General features: G+C 35.7%; 1 protein-coding gene across 5 annotated transcripts in view; it reads right to left on the bottom strand.

Annotated features, from left to right (window-relative positions):
- The window catches only part of polybromo (protein), a 34,259-nt gene that overhangs the window by 12,704 nt on the left and 1,376 nt on the right, over positions 1 to 20,179 (bottom strand). Inside the window, exons 2-23 of one of the 5 annotated variants that reach the window (XM_067120601.1) lie at positions 17,520 to 17,688; positions 16,218 to 16,466; positions 15,694 to 15,831; positions 13,869 to 14,045; positions 13,381 to 13,634; positions 13,020 to 13,231; positions 11,756 to 11,874; positions 10,758 to 10,922; positions 9,948 to 10,151; positions 9,646 to 9,813; positions 8,907 to 9,125; positions 7,862 to 8,041; positions 7,363 to 7,521; positions 6,567 to 6,760; positions 6,304 to 6,451; positions 5,961 to 6,062; positions 5,087 to 5,263; positions 4,631 to 4,762; positions 3,643 to 3,804; positions 2,403 to 2,566; positions 1,400 to 1,572; positions 816 to 985 (exon numbers count right to left, since the gene is read on the bottom strand). In XM_067120601.1, the coding sequence (XP_066976702.1) occupies positions 816 to 985; positions 1,400 to 1,572; positions 2,403 to 2,566; positions 3,643 to 3,804; positions 4,631 to 4,762; positions 5,087 to 5,263; positions 5,961 to 6,062; positions 6,304 to 6,451; positions 6,567 to 6,760; positions 7,363 to 7,521; positions 7,862 to 8,041; positions 8,907 to 9,125; positions 9,646 to 9,813; positions 9,948 to 10,151; positions 10,758 to 10,922; positions 11,756 to 11,874; positions 13,020 to 13,231; positions 13,381 to 13,634; positions 13,869 to 14,045; positions 15,694 to 15,831; positions 16,218 to 16,466; positions 17,520 to 17,681 (3,828 nt within the window). In that variant the 5' untranslated portion in view covers positions 17,682 to 17,688. Of the gene's footprint in view, positions 1 to 815; positions 986 to 1,399; positions 1,573 to 2,402; positions 2,567 to 3,642; positions 3,805 to 4,630; positions 4,763 to 5,086; positions 5,264 to 5,960; positions 6,063 to 6,303; positions 6,452 to 6,566; positions 6,761 to 7,362; positions 7,522 to 7,861; positions 8,042 to 8,906; positions 9,126 to 9,645; positions 9,814 to 9,947; positions 10,152 to 10,757; positions 10,923 to 11,755; positions 11,875 to 13,019; positions 13,232 to 13,380; positions 13,635 to 13,868; positions 14,064 to 15,693; positions 15,832 to 16,217; positions 16,467 to 17,519; positions 17,689 to 20,179 lie in introns of all 5 variants that reach the window. The other 4 variants (XM_067120599.1, XM_067120600.1, XM_067120602.1 and 1 more) reach the window with 4 other exon arrangements.

The raw sequence follows: 20,179 nt of genomic DNA, 5'->3' as shown, positions 1-20,179 counted from the left end.
TTAAGCATTCATTGTATCCATACATAAGTATAGCGTACTTCATAAATAAAATATAAATGATCATTCTTTACAATACAGTTTACCAATACTACTAATACCCTCAAACTGCATGTCCTTCAGGAAACCCACTAAATGCAGCACCTAAAATTTTTAATTGTATTCTATTAACAAAACTGTAGTAAGAAATCAAACTCTGTTTAGTTGTATAACTTCAAGGCGTTGGAAGGATGTGCGAGAAGGGAGTTGTTCATGATGGCATGTTATGTTATTTAGTAATTCATGTAATATATATATTAGCAACTCTCAGTGATGTACAAAAGCCTCCTTTTCTTGAGAACCCCATGTGTTACATACTATGGTGTGTGTGTGTGTGTGTGTGTGTGTGTGTGTGTGTGTGTGTGTGTGTGTGTGTGTGTGTGTGTGTGTGTGTGTGTGTGTGTGTGTGTGTGTGTGTTTTCTGCTCCACTCAGGAGACTCTGAACTAAAGATTCACAACAGTGTCCCTTTGCCCCATTTCCTTTTGCATTCCCACACAGGTGTCCAACTTATTTTACTTCACCTTTCCCCTATTTTCCTACGTCTCATTTAAGAGTAAATCCTTCAAGACAGGTGAGCCTTATGCAACTCACTGATCTGGTTATATATAATAATAATAATAAATAATAATAATAATACATCACCATCATTATTTTTGACAGATAAGTGTACTTCAAAAACTTTGCTGAAAATGGTCATAAATCTCTACTCACTCTTGCTAAATGATACAGAGCCATACATTTCTTTAAAAAAAAAGTAAGAAATTAAAACAAATTAACCTTATGGACAGCAATAGGTCTTCTGAATGTATAGATTTCATCGTGCGTAACCATTGGTGAGAGCTTGAATTTGCGCAACCCTACTTGTAAGGGGCTTACTCGCTGGTTCATTTCATCTAAGAAGTTCTCACAGATATATACATCAACTTCTCTGATTTCAGTTGGACGGACTGCAAATGGAACATGAATGAACTTAAGATACTGTACAAAATATACATCTATTACAGAGAATGTTCCACTGGAACTTAAAAAGGATAAGTGTAGACAAGCTGAAATGCAATCAGACTCTTGGCTGCTTGTTACAAAGATTTGAAGAATCTAATTTAAAATCAAACTGAAAATTAAAATGAAATTACTTATGAGTCAATCAAACATATCTCTCAGAAAATGACAGCCCCAAATGAATCTGAACTGGTATTTGTCAGATTAGTGCAAAGAATCGATATGAACAACTCTAATGAGAAAGCTGCCTTATTATATTACACATTAAAATCTGAGTGAGAGCCATTAAATCTCAAAAAAATAACCCTGCTATAAAAGTATACTAGCTCTATAGAGAAAAAGTCAAAGCTTAAACAACTTACATGTACAATAATCTTTTTGACTGAGAACAATACAGCGACTACTAATGTCCGAGACTGGGAGAGTCTCAAGGCCACCAGTAAGGTACAACTCCTGCTTGTAGAACAGATGGTCGCCATTAGGATTGCACTGCTGTGCATTCTTGAATACTGTTCCAATAAAGTATGCCGTCCCTCTGCAGTGGAAATGAACATAATTGGAATTAAAATATCTGAACTACTTACACAGAATGCATGCCAAATGAAACAAAAACATATTTAGAATATAGAATTCAAATATTTGCACTGATATGTATAAAAAGTATCTGCAATAATGGAAGTTTTACCATTAAACTGTAGAAATGGGAGTAAGGAAAAGCAAGGTGAGAAAGGAAATAATTTTATTGGTATCAACAGTAAGTGAAGTAGATTTTAAGGACCAGAACTAAATTACTAAGCAAACTTGCAAACAAACTAAAGACACTTCAGGAATTACGCACTTCATCGTATCCATAAAATCGACAGTTACTGATAAACTTTTCACAGGAGGCAACAAATAGGTGTCTAATTTCTCTAAAGACCTCACAGAAATGTGTCTGATCTCCCTTCGAACCTCCATTTTTGATAAATATAATGGCAGTAAATATTTGCTTTTTTCAACTATCTGATGATATTAGCATTATTAATGAAATAAACAATAACAGACCTAATTTCTAGACAACATTAAAATAAGTTATGAAAATTCTCTTACTTAAAAATGATGAAAATAAGTTATTATCATTATTTAACATGAACGCAGTGGCATTTTTACACCCTTAGAGCTTATTTAAAGGATTTGTTCTTGAATAAGAGGAGAAAACTACTTCACCAAAGGTAACAGACGATGGACAATATGGATTCACAGGCCACAGAAGACCTTCCGCAAGCCTGTAACTTGCAAAGCAAGGCCCAATGAAACTGGTCCCCTCTCAGGAAAATAAATAAATCTTCCAAACACTGCTCAGAATATGTTGGTATCAATACTTACTCTGTTGTAACATAGAGCTGATTTATTTGCCTTATAGCCTTCTTTCCTGGTTCTCTACCTTTGACATAAACGAAGTCTCCAAGTTTTATGGCACCGGATGATATGTTGTACTGCTCGTAGTAGGTATAATTGGTTGCACCTTCAGGATGAATCTTCAAAACGTTCTGTTGAGACAGAACAGTTTTATTATTAAATTAGCATATACACTTACAGCTTATGAATATTAATAATTAATTAAGATTCCTTCCAAGCAGCAACATTGCCACACATGTGATACTGTAAAGGGGTCTAAGAAATTAAGGAAGAAATCAACTTTCACAGATTATCTAATTACTTGACAGAAACAAAAAGAGAAATATTTACTGTATCACACTTAGCAATACTGAATCATACTGTAGAGAAAAACTGACACAACTGTACTTCATATGTGTGAGGCTATACCTTCTAGTAATAGAGAGTATGTCAGTAAAATATTTATCCCTGGTGAACTTCATTTATTTCCCACTACTGTTGACTGTAAATTCAAGTCTTATCTCACAGTAAATACATATAGAAAATGACGAAAGTTTTTGTTTGTTCAAGACTGGCAATCTAATTATGTTTGAGTACCTGACTTAAGGACTATGTCCAATGATTATGTAAAAACCTGTTGTCTTCTTGATAGTTATGTTTACTAATGAACATACTTTCGTTATTCTACTAGAACTTTTAAAATCACATCATGTCAGACCAACATTTCTTTAGTAAATTAATCAAGGAAAAGCTTTATTCCCAGACAATATCATCACTGACATTTCAAAGTCAGCTTTTCCCTTTATGAGATTAGATGTGAAATGAGTTTTCTCCAATCTCTTGAATCTTGTCCACTATTGGTATGGGTCTCCAAATGAGCTCTTTTTAATGATTTTCTGGGTCTTCCCCTGAATCTTATTCTGCTAAGTGCATATACATAAACTACTTTCTGACTAAAGCCTTCCAAGTACTTGACTAAACAATCTCAATCTCTGAGATCTCAAATCTGTTTTCCAGCTGATGGACATCACATCCTCCACACACTCATCTACGCCCGTGTGATAATAACGTTACACAGACATCCTACATTCTACCTTGAGGATAACATCCTTCCCCTGTAACAATGCTACTATCAATGTCAAGGAAATATCAGTTATATTAATTTGGACTGACTATAATTTATTCTGTATTTGTATGCAAAATATGGAATCAACAATATTACACTTACCGGTAAGGACCTCCGGCTAATTTTCGTTTCTTCATCTAGTTCCGCAAGTTCTTCCTTGTGCCTTTCTATTCTCTCCTTAAAAACGGAATCGACACGCTTCAACCCCAGTGGCTCTGGTCTCTCAACCAGCGTAACTCTCTCTCCAACATTAAATGGAAATGACTGCAATGAAGAGATCCCTTTTAAAATACCTATGACGATACTGAAGTTCATTATGGTCCATAAAATTTAAAACACCCAATTTCACATGGAATTTTCATCTAGTCAATGTTATCTCTTTATTAATAATTTGTAAAATGGAAAATTTATTTCTATTTTGACAAGAAAATATTACAGCAATGATTTGCAGGGGTGAAAAATTTATAAGAGGAGAAATGAACGAATCATGAAACTTAGGCTATAAAGCCAAGCACTGGGGCTCTTTCACCAATTCAGTGCCTAAGGCAGTGAAAACAGGGAACTGGAGTGACTGAACAACACAATAAAGACATGCAGAAAATCAATGAGATAAAGTACTACAAGGATCTAAAGATGAGAATGGGAAAAAATAGCACAGTTGCACTAAGGAATCAACTAAGAGGTTAGATGGAAGAAAAATAAAAGAATACAATGTGGGCACAGTTATGGGCTGAACTAACGCTTCAAACACCCTTTAGTTATGCCTACAGTGCACTGCATGAGGTGCACTAATGGCACCAGTCCCTGAGGGGGATGCTGTAAGAGCTATCTAGACTTGTCAAGTTTTTAATTTGCTAAATTCTTGTCCTTCTCCTTGGATAAGAGTTTATAAGATGAAAAACTTTCAAAGGCCGAATACCTATGTACCAAGTCTTTCATGAGTTACAGAGTGTCAAACTTTAGGTTGCTACTAATTCAAACCTCTAACAATATTTTTACTCTAGTAAACATCATAAACTGAAAAAGTAGTAAGTACAGGAATTTACAAAACAACTGGAAACTGCTTTTCTAAGATCCTGATAATGCTTACCTTAATTTTCTTAAAGAATCTGTTTCTTGTATTGTATCGTGATTCACATACATAGACATCTTTATCATCAACACCTTCAGGCTTCATCTTAACATAGTCTAGCAAAGGTAATACATAGCATTTTCCGACAACCTGAAAAGGAAAAGAAAATATTCCTGTAATACTGGATAAAATCATCACGAAATAACAGGAGAACAAGGTATTATTATTTCCACAATTCAAGAGATTTTTTCTCTCCTTTTTTCTCTTTCATCCTTACATTTTTCTTTTTAGTATGTTTTCATTCATTTTCTCAAAACCTAGGATCCAAACTGAAGACAACTATGGAACTTTCATTAAGCTACTGTTGACAAGCTTTTTAAACTTGTGAACTTTTAAAAGTCAAAACTAATCAAGTGAAAGACATTCTCTGCATTCATCAACAACACAAACGCTTGAAGGCATAGTGTAACTTACATCTGTTAATGGATAGGCATTGTGCTTGTCTGTTTTGAACACTTCTTGTTCAAAAAATTTACGGTTTGGTTGATGGAATGTCTCCGCAGGGCGATAGTACAGGCATCCATACACCATCTGACGACCTTCACTATTGGTCCACAATCTTTCAATGTGTAGCATTGGATAGTCGCAGTTCTGAAGAACAGTCAATTTCAATTTACACAAAATATCAAAAGTCTCTAATGAAGTAACTGGATAAAAGTTGTGCAGATTAAATAAAAAACCAAAATAAGTCTATTGCATGGAACATCATTAACTAAGTTATACTTCCCCTTTTACAATCAATATTATAAAGAAATTTTATCCATGATACCTAGAAAAAGCAAACCCTACCAGAGCAATCAAACATGGAAATGTGAACAATAACTCATATGTAATGCTTCTGTGCTATAAAATATCACTTTACCATATTAAGAGATACATAGGCCTACCAAAGTTGTATGTACTTGATATTATCACAAACCAACGTGATAACAATTTCCTAATTAAAATAATAAAGATGCTGTTAAAATTTAAAAGTAAAGCAAAGTAAGACAATGTAAGCCAGAGAACAACAAAGTAATATCATGATTCAATTTTACAATCAATAAATTTCTCATTACAGCAATATAAAACCAAGTATATAAGGGGACAGTGTCAACAAATGTTAAGAGGATATGAGGCCCATGACTTAGATGCTGGTCATGGCTTCAGGTTTTCACTGAGTTCACCTTCACCACCCTATAGACTCCTAACACTGATGCTGCAATACTGATTCTCTACCTGGAGTGATTGGTTAAGTTTAACAACACTATGTCTTAACTTACAACTGCAAGTATGAAAAAATACTAACCTTATCTGGTGGAGTCAGGTACACAAAGTCTCCAACAAAGTACTGGATTTCATTATGGCTCAGACTGCTGTTATTTGTACCGTCTGTTGGTTGGGGAGGTGGCTGGCGAAGGAAAGTTAGCATAAATATTTCAGAAAATGAGTGTCGATTTAAATACATAATTGCCTTTGCTTGTGTTTATTTCCAAACAATCCTGACAAGAATCACAACTTTCAAAAATTGGAAATAAGTTACTATGTGACAATCAAAGGAAAAATTAGTGAAAAATTAAGATGTCTATTAAATCAAAACTGATATTTAGTTACCCTTAATTTCCCTCTTACAAGTCAATTTCAGGACTAACCTTTGAATCTTCATCTTCTCCAAGCAGTTCATTATCCTGATCAGAACCTCGTTGAGAGTGCAACTGTTGCAGCTGTTTATTTAATTCTGTCTCTGTAAACTCTAATGCGCGAGACTGAAGGGTTGATCCATTGCCACACAGTTCATCCCTATAACATTCAAGTTAAAAATTATTCAAAATATACCAGCTAGGATTCAAAACTTACCAGTGAACCTTACTAAAGCCATCACATACTTGAGCACTATAGTACCAAAATGACTTACCTGACTTTGATGTATTCTGTCTGCAGAGTAACTGAATCCCGGAACAACTGCGAATTCAACTTGGACATTCTGCGGGCTCTTTCAAAAATAGAAAACATATCTTCTTGGAAGTGATCGAGGCGAGTGTACATTCCCTTGTCAAGACGTCGTTTCATGATGTCAAATGACAGTAGCCTGGTTTTCTTGCCATCAACCTATAAAGATAATAATTATCAATTAAGTGACACGAGAGAGAGAGAGAGAGAGAGAGAGAGAGAGAGAGAGAGAGAGAGAGAGAGAGAGAGAGTTTTGGGGAAACTGATGTACTGTTGAAAAGCCTTCTATGTAGGTTAAGCAAGAGCATGAAGCAGCTAAGGTTTTGGAGGACTTTTGGACATAAACAATGAGCATCAACTCTATTGCTTTTCTCTGCACCAGCCCCTATTAAGGGTGTCTAATTCAAGATAAATTAGTTTAATGAGGCAACAGCCACTTTTGAGACACTGACAGGCCCAACCAGACTTGTTTCTACATAAGAACATAAATTTGGAGCAAGATAAACCTGAAGATAAACAGCTAGATGAAAAGATACCCAAGAGGACAGGTAAAAATCAACAAATAAAAATGAACAGGCAGATATCATATCAGGCAGAGGCTTATGTATCATATTTCACCCTAGGATATACATACAACAAAAATATGAATCAATTTGAAACTCTTTGATAGACAGTCAATCCACTGTCTCTTCACCACACAATAATGTTCACATAGAGTAATAAAAAGTCCACCCTGGAAAAATAAGACTAAGCAGGCTTACCTCTTCATAATCAGGCATATCAAAAAAGGACTCTGCAGAGTATCTGCCATATTCCTCTTCATGGTTAAATACACTGATGAACAGACACATTAAAAGTTCTTGAACTAAAGCTCCAACTTTAGGAATACCATCCTCTGCCGTGCTTAATTCAAGGCGTTTCTGTGGAATATTAAAGAGTGATGCAAATTATAAAGAAAATTATCCATAACCCACAACAAATTTCCAAACCGAAACAGCAAATTAATATGATACAAGTACTAAAGCAAACTTAACAACATCAAAAAGTTGAACAAAGCAAAATCAAATTCAAAACTTAAATGTACACTGCTGGTCCCCTCACCCATGAATCACTGTGCAAAACTTAACCCAGGTCATTCAAGTGTAAACTGTTAGTAAAAATAGTCCAATTCTTGTATAGACCCTCCTTACTACCTTAGAAGTGTTGAAAGATCCACTAAAAAATCTGGAAAACAAGAGTAAACTTTTCCCTTGATATTACCTGTAATACATGTCGCTGTAATGTGAGAGCATCTCTGTATATCTGGGAATCGGGTTCATTATACCTACACGCGTTTTGGAACATTAATGTCATGTCAGCTAGCATGTCATCAACGGTCATGTAAATGTTGGACTTCAACTTCTGGAGGATCCTTTCCATATCAATGGGTTGCTTTATAACCTGAAAGTCAATTTTACGAGTTTGTTAATCATTTGACAATGCATGAAATAAGGAAATCTTTGAATAATAAGGCACAATCGTTAAATGACTTCTCAAATAGCAATGATTTTACAGTCCTTGATTCAAGCATTTTTACACAGAACATTTCCAACAGCATCTAGATGCCTTATGAAAGACTTCAAAAAAATTTTAAAAAATAAGATCTGCCTGGCTCATTTTACCCGTTTTATTGTTACTCAACACTGCTTGTCAAGCAGCAAAGAATCTCAGAACTAAGAAATATGTTGCAAACATTATGTAGCAATTCCATGATAGAAATGGTAATTGATACATTCTGACATTTAAGGCATAAATTCACTATTATAGCACTACATTCAACCTTCAGAAAATAGTTTGCTTTCCTTAAACATATTTCACAGATTAATGTTATTAAAAACAGTAACTCTCTCATCTCCCAAAAACGTGAGTTGAATTTAACTAAGCTACCACTGCACTTGCCTACAAAAAATTCATCTTAAATCTCTAAAGCTTTCAAAGGCTGACCACAAGGTCAGGACAAAGGAAGATCAGATAATATAACTGATAAACATTTACTGTACATACGTGGAGAAACTAGTTAGCAGTGCAAGTTACATTAATAATCCTAAAACATTTTATTCACAAAAATGTGTAACCATTTACCATGTATTAAAACTCCCAACTGTGGTTCCCCTGGAGAACAAACTATTCGCGTGTGGAGTAGCTGAATAAAGGCCGTTAATGATTGTGAACAGTGCAGTGAGACAGGTAAAAAAGACAGCTGGTATTTATGCAATATTACAGGGAATTACTGTAACAAGAATTCAAATCTAGGTCTAAAACTTACCTCATAATAATCTGGATATAAGGTCTTTGAGGGTAACCTCAAAAACACCTCTGATAGCTGTCGTCCATCACTGTCTTTGAAGTCTCGAACAGAATTATACAGAGTTCTCAACACCTTATTCGTATTCACGTACTGATTGAATTTGTTACGCTTTCCAAATTTGCCTTTACCCGGGCTGCCATCACCTTGGTTTAACTCCCTTATTTTCTCATTTAAAACCTTAAATAAAAATTCAAAGGGATGTAAAATTTTAAAAAGCTGTATAATGAACTAATACTCCTAAAATTGGTTTCCTAGTCAACACTTTCAATTTGAACTTTTAAGTTACAATGACCTCTGAACGTCTTGATTCACTAACATTTTAACAATTCTATTTACTGCCAGGATTTTCTTACATTCCTCAACATCTTTAGCAATTTACAAATTTACTGTCAATACAAGAAAAAATTATGGGGAGATTTTTACGGCATACTAAGTACATTAGGTCAAAATCTATATATAACTGTTCATCAATTACAAGAATATCCTTATTTCACTAAATATCCTACACACACAACAGCCTCATAACTTACATAGAATTTGGTCAATCTAGCTCTATACTATAATTCATAAAACGTTACCACATATCTCCTTTTTCTAAACAGCATTTGAATAGCGTACATACCAAAACTTTTAGCCTTTAATCTTGTGATTTTTACTTCCAAAAAATAAAATGTTGAGAAAAGTCCTGACATCTTACCTTTTCTAAAACTGTGGCATCTGAGTAAATAACGGACCCTTCTTCATTGTACCTCTGACAATTGCGAAACATGAGTTTGAAATCGGCAACCAGCTCATCTTCGCTTGTATATCTCTCACCTTTGATTTTGGCCTCTATTGTCTCCATATCTATTGGCTGGGCAATCACCTACAAATACAAAAACACACATTTTCATGTGATCCTAATAGGCAAAGTGCAGTCTTTCATATATACGAGAGAGAGAGAGAGGGAGAGAGTAAATGAAACTCACAAAACCAAGACAGTAGAGTAAAGTACGGTACCTCATAGTAATCTGGATAGTTGCGTTTGTCAGGCTTCTCAATGAAAGCAACGATTGGTTGTCTTCCATCCTCAGTCATGTAATCCATCAGTGTCTTGAACAGGATTCTGGCTCGACGTCTGAATGTAAGAGGTCTGTTGATGCGTCCAAAACGACGTTTGTTTTGCGACTGAGAGTCGTCGTCGTCGCTTTCGCTATCTGTGTCCTACAACAAAAACGAAAGGAATGGCAAGAGTTGCAGAGGAATAATAGCATTCATAAATCTTTTCATTCATAACTAGTATTGTCATCATCTAAACAAACATTGTAGTCTTAGAGCTATTTTTATCTATGGATATGATTTTTATTAAGCAGTTTAGCAAGACCATTCTGTCAATAACATGAGATATACATATAATGATTAGTCATTACAGGTCCAATACAATGAAAAACAATGAACACTGCACACCATGGTTAAACATACAAAAATACCTTAACATTACTCTGCTCTGAAGTAATACTATACAATGTTTATGCTTCAAAACTCATGCTTAACACACTGCAATATGAAGCTAAATAATGTTGCAATAAGAAATAAATTCTATCACACTAACATCCAACAGTCAAACGAAACTATTTGCCTTGCCATCACATTTCCCCTAAGTTCAACTAACAGGAGTCCATCAATCTCAAGGTAATGTATATCCACCTGTATTTAGGAAAACTACCATATGATAATTTTCAAAATACAATCTTACGAAGAGAAACAAAAGACCACAAGCCCTATCATATTGATGTTCACAAACGGAAAGCTTTAAAATATTCTACTTACATCCTCATCTATAGTACTGAGCTCATCTGCTTTGTTCTGAACAAACTTTTGGAGCTTCACAGCATCCCGATAGATCCTTGAGTCCGGTCGGTTGTACTGCTGAGCATTGTCAAACATAAGGTTGAAATCTTCAACCATTTCTGATATATACTGGTAGTCCCCTTTCTGAAAAAAAGAGTAATAAAAGATATGTACTGTATCAGGATAATGGCTTTTCTGTAAGCTGCAGTCATCCCCCGGTATTCGTGGGGGATGTGTACCACACCCACCCGCAAATACTGAAACCCCCTCTAAAAATGCTTATACCTGCCTATTTTAATAGTTCAAACACAAAAGACCCTCTCTAAACCCTTATAACTGCCTATTTTAATAGTTCAAACACTAAATATACTTTAAACTCGTCCTGAAACATTTAGTAACAAAAATATACAGTATTTGCTCTATGAAAAAATCTGCAAATTGGCGAATTTTCCCTGAGTAATGTGGATAATGTTCCACAGAAAAATCTGTGAATAACTGAAGCCGCAAATGCTCAACCACAAATAAGCAGGGGTCGACTGTCCTTCAGTCATATACTCACTGCTGTATGCATATTCCTACATTTAAGACTTAATCCTCACTACAGTTTTGAAAAAGAAAAACTTTCAACTTGGTTACACTGACAATAATCACTGGATTATGAACAATTTTATAAATTACTTTATACTTCATTTGGTTTCGTGAATCAATGACAGTTTTCATTAGCAAACACTTCTCCACCAACGCATGAAAACTCGCATGTAAAAATTTCTAAACGTATTTATAACTCTCAGAGTAGCGATTCTTTTCCATACAAAATACAAGTAAAACTTCCACCCCAAAGTAAAAAGTAAACCGATCTTCTAAGTTTGTGGGCTCTCCTATCCTGAAATGTACAGCATACACTTGAAATCTGCAACTGCATCAAACAGCTCTCTTTATATATCAAACAAAACAAACAGTGAACAAATATAACATACCACAATCTTCTTTCGAATCTGTGAGAGTGAAATAGGATTGCGGATTTCGACGTAATAGTCAGCATGCCAACGTCTGTTTGGCAGACGCCTAAATGGCTCGGCAAGACAGTACGAAGGTTCTGAAAGGCAGATCATCAATTCATTAAACATTCAGGAGAGTTATCATCATAAAGTAGTTTAACCACACAAATGACCCAATTTCCAGTTTTGCATATGGATGACTCAGTTACTTCCTACGTTATTTCAATTGTTATATGGCTGACGAACAAGGCTTTTTCTGTGCGTAAAAATACCAAATACAGTCATTCTTAGCATCTCAATTAGATAAATGAATACAAAGGGTGAATAAAAAAATTTCATGGTTTTCCGTTAGAACTGCCCTCCCTTGCTGTCAACAACAAGGAGTGTTATATAATAGTTATAAATGATTTGTTTAACCAGACCTCTGATCATTTATAACTATTATATAACACTCCTTCTTGTTGTTGACAGCAAGGGAGGACAGTTCTAACAAATGTGTTACAATCATCACAGAGTTGAATTCTGAATAATGAAACACTGATAAATCCATTACACCCATTTTTTTATTTCTTATACAAATCCTTGGGCCAACCATGTGCGTTACCAGTTTTAACTAATATTTTGGGTACACAACCTTTCCATAAAAGAAGCTCACATATGCTGTAGGATCATTCAAGAAGTCTTACATCAATGGGAAACTAGCCCATACTCTCAAGTGAGAAATGTCTCCACTGACATCACTTTACCAAAGGGATTTTGCTCTTTCTGTATTTTAAAAACCAATTCATAAATGATATGCGGCAGGGCAGAAAAACTGACAAGTGTTAGTTCAAAATATACTAACAGACAACTCTGCTGCATCTTTCAAATGAACTGCTCAATAATGAACTGAGTGTCTACAATAGAAATTTTCACTAATTCATAGCATTCAAGTAGATCTTGTAAAGAAGCAGTTTCCCTTAAATTTGGGTTAGGAAGCTACAGGTCCATTCTAGATATGTTATTGTTCGACTTGCAAGTGACCAGCTATGGACTGCTGACAAATTATAAATTCTCTTTCAGGACCCTTTAAACTAACTATGCAATGACCACTGATTCTTCCAATTCTCCAGGAATGCAATGGAACTTCTACTTTTAACTACCATAAGCATTAACCAATACAAAGTAAATCAGTATAAAAAATATTTAGGGTTCAATGAATTTCATTCAGAAAACATAAAAAATTTTTTCTTGAAAAACTAACCGCTTGTTGAAGTTAAATTCTTAGCAGCCAGGAAAAGTTGCCATTGGGGATTATCTGGGTCAACATCTTCGTCACTTTCCTCATCTTCATGGGTTGTGCTCAGAGGCATCTCTGTTCCCCCGCTGTCCTCTTCAGGTAGTGGCAATTCCATCCCCTCCTCTAATTCAGCCATCAACACTGACCATAACTGGTTTGTTATGCTACGTTTACTCCTGGAAGAATTGGTTGCATTACATTATATACACATTCCAATACAATCCATAAGTACTTTAGAAGACACAAGCTACTCTGAACATTATAGACAACACAGTCATGTGCAATTCATGAAAAACTGTTCCATTATTCAAAATGATCTGCATACCTGAGACGGACACTCTTCTTAGCGTGAAGAATCTGAAGCAAATCATCCTTTCGCAACTGTGTCAATTTTTTCAAAGTTCTAGCATCTTTGAATATTCTTGAGCCTGGTTCATTGAAGGCACAAGCATTGTTAAACATGAGATTCAAGTCCTCCTCCAGCTCATCAATATTATTGTATTTTTTATTCATGATTCGCTGGGCGATGGTTTTCAGATCTATTGGACGATCAATTATCTGGTAGTAATCGGGATATTTCTGCAGGAGAAAAGGTGAATAAGGTGATATTTTCATTAACTGTAGGCTGGTGGCAGTTAACTAAAACACAATCATGACTATTTCCTGATTTTCACAAACAACATTACCCAAGTGTCCATGATGTTGTGGGTACATTTCACAGTACGATAATCTAAAACTATCTATGGAAAAGTATGACAAAGTTGCCCTTCACAACAAAAAGCATAACCAACAAAATTAAGAGAGAAATCTCACTTCTCTTGATGGCAATAGACGAAAATCATAGGAATACAATCGACCCTCAGGATCCATGGCAGTCATGACTGCTCCAAACAGCTCTTCAATGACATCTTCCATGGTCATGGGCTCACCATCTTCCTCCAAAATCATAGGAGCTGACATGGCTAAGGATGTTTTTGGTGGTCGGCCTCTCTGCACAGAAAGATTCTTCTTTTGAAAAAAGAGAAAGCATTATCATATGAACCAAGCTTTATGTGTATACAAAACTAATAGCAACATTAAATTGATGCAAGTCTCTATTCTCAGTGGTTTATAAATGTCATATATATGTTCTTGGAAGCAATGAAAGCAGAACAAGTATATAATTTGGAAAGCAAGTCTCAAATGCCATGTCATTTTTGACATGTCACTGGAGCTAGCACTAATACCCTTACCTAGCACAAGTCTGAAGAAAAAGAGAAAGGGGGAGATGTTACAAAAACATGGCTGGCTTCTTGAACAATCTAAATATGGAAACCAGAGTAAATGAAGGCAGAGGGAGAATTCTAAAGCTTGAATGTACAAAGTAAAAATTCACTAAAATGTGGTAACCTTATGCATCTTATGATATCATCTGAGAGGAAGAGCAACTCTCACATTGAGCTCAGCGGAGCTGTGACTAATAATATGCTGACATGATCTGTACCACACTCTTGTTTATTGACTATGCATGACACTAGTTGTTACCTACAGACTTAAGTTTCTTTGGGTGAAAAAAGTTTTGTCTTCAAGCCAACTTATAAACATTCAAGGTAAATTCTATGATTCACACATGGAAACAACACTATAGTAGACACTACCCTACTTATGAACATTCAGATATGAACAAACGTGATCATAAATTAAAATTGTGTTTGGAGTGGCCCCTTTGCCATCCTTAAGTTCAAATTTTGTTCTCTGCCTATTCTGCTTAGTTACAATTAATAAAGTACTACACACTAGAAAATACATTACTGTATGTATAGCGTACAGTACTGTATTGTGTTTTAGGATGAAAAAACGTACAGTACTGTATTGACTTTATATCATATTTAAATAGGCGTGAAGACCAACTTGCAAACAATTCAAGATATGAATGGCCATTCAGAATGTAACTCGTTCGTATGTAGGGTAGTGTCTGTGCATGTAGTATAGAATTATCTGCCTGTAATTCATGGGCCACATCCCATCTGTATAGCAATCACAGTCATTCTGTCTGTCTAATGTCTTCAATGATTTCCTCTCTTACATCTCAAACTTAAGACTATTCCCTCCACCTGACTGGGATTTACAGTGACATTAAATATTACTTTTACCTAACACTGGTGAAAGTGATGCAACCTAGCTTATGTTCCTCATCCTCAGATCTCTTGAGCTTCTTTTTAAAAACTTACCATTTTAGCCTGGTCATACCTCCAGCTAGCTTTGACTTTGCAGACCGAGTGTAGTCAAAATGCATTTCATACTACCTCACAGAACAGTGGCATTCTGTATTAGCTAATACAGTACCTGTAAAGCTCAGAAACAATCCGTATTGTGATTGGTCTATGGAATTTAGAACAATCGAGATCATTTCAGCTTTGAAACAGTGCAATATAAGACAGCATGAAAACACACAGTAAGTTTATTTAATGAGAAACTTTAATCATGAGCTGGGGGCCATACTTTCTTCAATCCCAAAAATCTACGATCCAAAGTATGCCCATTAACTACATAACAGTACTCTGAATCCAAGAACTGTTTACATCGTATCTTTAATGAAAAAGTTACAGTGCCAACTTTACAAACACAAATAAAATGAGACTGTTTGTTTCCCACTTACTTTCTTCATGTGCCTTTCATCCTCTTCTGCTTGTTGCTGCAGTCTCATCTTCTCTTTGTTGATCTCTTCGGGTGCCTTGTCCTTCGCCACTAGGAATATCTCAAACAGTTCGCAGGCATCCTTATATTCATCGGTGGACTGCAGAGCCATAAATATTTAGTTTCTAAACCTCCAGACTAGTGAAAAAATTACTAATGGAACTCCAAAAAAGAAGACTAATAATCAATTTTCAAAAACACCACCTTATCCCATTTCCCTTTGCTGTTCTCAGTTAATACTATTTTCAACAATCACAAACACTTAGTTCAAATGAAAGAAATTCCTATAATTTCTAGGCAGATAATCAAGTTATGCTCATCATAGATGTGGAATATAATGAGCCCTCTAATTATTGGGAATAATAAAAAATCTATCACTAATAAACACAATTAATGTTAACAACACATGTAAGGTTTGACAGTGATTAATCTAATTTGGATGTCTGATTATTTCCACACAGGCAAAGTAACACTACCCTTCCTTACCTTGGCATAATACAGCTTGGCATTATCAACCAATAACTGAACATCTTTGCAGAACTCATCCAAGTCATTATAGACATCAGTTTTGATCTTCTGTTGAATCTTGAGCATGTCAATGGGATTCTTGATCATATCATAGTACTGAGGCTCAGTCTTCTTCTTAGGAACACGCAGGAAGGGCTCACATGTATAGGTATCGTCATCTTTCTTTTTATTTCGTAGCGCATCAAATATGAACTGGATTGTATCCACCTGGAATGATTTCAAGTGCATTACTGTAGATGCTCCAACATTTTTAAGATTATTTTTATGAGCTAGTTTAATGAGTTTTTGGAGTTATACCTCTAAACAGGCTACCAGCTTGGGTTATTAAAGGTAAAAATAATTACCAGTTAAGCAACAGATTACATAAAAGCAACTGACACTTTCTTTTCAGTAATTTCCTTGAATGGTCTAGCAGGCTTTGAGGCACCTCTACCCATGTAACTCCAAGTAGACACTCAGGGCTCACCTAACAGGTTTGTTCTTGATTTGTCCTGAGCAGGAGGTGGATATTGGGACAAGGCAATGTTTAGATGTGATCACTTACGCGGGAATAAAAACCAGACTGGATAAAAAATAAAGGGCAGAAAATAAACCTTCAGCACTGGCTGTAGTGTGACATGCAAGATTCGCATTAGGCACTAACCCAAGGGAAGTAACTCTATTTGCCTATTTGCAAACCAAACACATTTCCAGTGACTTTCATTTTATAATTCCTTTGCAGTGTCCTACAAGTAGCTTAAATGCCCCAACAATATCTTTCAAATTCACTCTCTATCTGATCAATCTTTCCAATTTGAGTTCCAATTTTGTATTCTCAACTCTACTTAGCACCTGTAATTATGAACTGGGAGATTCATAGCATTCATATATTTTGCCCAACCACTGAAGTGGCAAAATCCATGAAGGATTTATTGTGCTAATACATTAACGAATAACCTGTTCTTCCATACTTAGTATGATCAAGGATATGAACTTTCAATTGGTTAACACGCTAGCAGCATTACTAACATGTCATCATATATTTTATGAGATTTGAATAACTAATTTGCATTTTACATATTTTATATAACTATGGTATCTTCAAAATTATAATAAAGGATATCTACGAACCACCATGGTAGTATAACCAGTGAGGCAATGGAATTATTACTCTCTAACAATACTGAGGAATCAAATCTGCTACAAGTCATATATATAATCCCTGAAAAACATCCATTTATCCTCTGCATTAACAACAAAGTACTACTGCACTCCACTTACGAGCGTTGTGTCATTTCTGCGCCGTTTCGGCCTACCCTCCGCTAGGGGTGTGGCAGCTGGTGCTGGTGTAGCTGCCCCTGGGGAGGAGGCAGCAGTTGATACTGATCCTGCACTTCCACCCTCCCCTTCCTCCCCGTCAGCTGGCCGCTTGCGCTTCGGCATGCCACACCTTCCGATGAAAACAAAACTGTAAGAGGACTCAAAGTATGTTACCTTACACATTACTCTCCATACGTAGCATAAAATATAAACAAAACAAACAGTAGGCTATACTCTTAGCTTTAGAATATTCTTCCAAACAATTTAAATAAAGTTCTAGATTTATCGGTCAGAGTAAGCCATTCCAAGACTTTCCTGGGTAATTTAGGGATTCATACACAGAATAGCAAATAGAGTACAATGTAAATAAGCAAGCTTAGAAATTATGTAGCATATGGTGCAATGATCAACTTCAATTACCCACAAAATAATTCGACATTCTTTCCACAAAACACTCATTACATCAGGTACCACAACATACAAAACCATTCACAGTACTGTACTTAGGTCAAAGATCATGTTTTCAATTTTTGGAAATTGAGGAAATTTCTTCTTTGATTTTTTAAACATTTGCTGTTAAATGTAAAATAATTTTTATGGTAAATTTACACCGCAATTTCATGAAACACTTCTGTGATTTCATAACACTTTTGGATTTACAATGTCAATACTCTACCTTCACAAGAACTTTACGACCTCTTTGAAATGCATTCTGTATATCTTGCTCTCTAAGGAAAATCTCAAGTCTGTTATAGGCTATGCTGCATTAAGACCGACTAGATGATGAAGGGAAAACCTCGTACTTGGAATAGGATGCACTGAAAATTTTTGTAACCTGTAGTAGGCTAACCCTAACCAAAAGTAGCTTAAACCATTAAGACCCTTGTCTCAGTCCAGAGCACATAATGTCCAAGGTTGAAGAATGGCAAGAACTGGGTCTGAACTTGGAAAAAGGTTTATGTATGATTGTCTAAGCACAGGAGCTAACTTCACAAAGCCTAAAACAGTTAATATGCTATGCAAATTAGAGTAAGATTGTCTTCACATCATCAAAATACAGATTAGCTATGGTATATGGTCTAGACAGCCTAAGGTGTATGACCCAATATGGCTGAAATACTGTTGTTCTCAGCAAGTAATGTGCGAAGACTGACCTGGTTGCAAGCACAATGGAAGGGTCAGGGCTGATCCAGGTCACCGTGCAACCGTCAGCCTAATCATAAGTATATTGTTTTTTGAGATGATTCAGTGACAGCCAAAGAGCGCTGAGCACGAGCACTCCATATATAAAAATGTAGGTTTGTATTTGTGTCAGACAAACTACTGTTCTCAGCAAGTAATATGTATTCAGTGGGTACTACTTACAAGAATTACTTATACAGCACCGTATTTCAAAATTAAGTCACTGGCCTACTTATACTAATTAAAGCACTCCTCAGATTAATATTCATACCTGTAACAATTTCATATCTCAACTATTCATATCTTAGCTTCTGAAGATCCCTATGTAGGTTTACATGTCTGACATTGTTAGTGCCATCCTATCCAGACTTAGCCTAAATACCCAGGCCTACTACCACATTTGTACGATCACAAAAAGACGATCATACAACAGTAACCATAAGTAACCAGTTTTAGATTCTGCAGTATTACAAATAATTAGGCTATCTGTACAGTACAGCCCCCACTTTCTTTCTTGAAATCCTATGTGAAAACACTTACAGACAGAGTCAACAGACTTTCCTGCAAGAAGGAGAGGCAGGCCTAATCTCAAAACTATTTCTGGTAAAACTGAAGACTACTGCAGCAACCCGGTTCCCGCCAATTCCTGACTGCAGTATTTACTAGCATTTCTTGATGTTTTCATTAATGTTCATGTCTTTCGCATGCGTTTATGGTATTTACCGTCTTCGGCACGTAAACTGTTGTAGTTCCTGGACAAGAGGGGTGTGGCAGAAGTCACCAGTTTTACCCTATTTCTGACATTGGGCCTAATGAACAAAATGGGCACTGCGATCGGTACCAGCCCCTTGGGGATGAATGTAAATACATAAATGACAGTAAATACCACACACACACAAACAAAAGAAACAGTTCAAGAGAAAATGCAATGCACCACTACCCTAATACTGTTCTGGGATTTTGATACACTTTTATCTACTTATCTATTTTTTCTTTTTTAATATGTCGGATCTCTTCTTTCTGTACTCCCCTTTACCTTCTTTTGCTCCTTTCCAATGAACACCATTATATTCTTTAGAAGCTAGAATTTCAAGTCAATGGCCCCTGTGGTGGGCTTGTTCCATATGAATAGGTTTCGTCTACTTAATAATAATAATAATATTTATAATAATAATAATTATAATAATAATAATCATATCTACTTAATAATAATTATAATAATAATAATAATAATGATAATAATAATAATCATAATCAATCATCATCGACGTCATCATCAACAAAAGGCCTGAAATATTCTAGTTGGTGAGTGGTGGGAACCAGGCCGCGGTAGCAGTGTTCAGTTTTACCGAAACAGGCCGAGGTTAAAACTGCCAACTATACTACCACGGCCTGGGACTAATTACCGCCAGTCGCAGAATGTGATATTTACCGACTTT

The sequence above is a fragment of the Macrobrachium rosenbergii genome, chromosome 18 (genome assembly GCF_040412425.1).
Source record: "Macrobrachium rosenbergii isolate ZJJX-2024 chromosome 18, ASM4041242v1, whole genome shotgun sequence".
Lineage (NCBI taxonomy): Eukaryota > Metazoa > Arthropoda > Malacostraca > Decapoda > Palaemonidae > Macrobrachium > Macrobrachium rosenbergii.
Note: the sequence above shows the minus strand (reverse complement) of the source record. Positions and strands in the feature narration are given on the sequence as shown.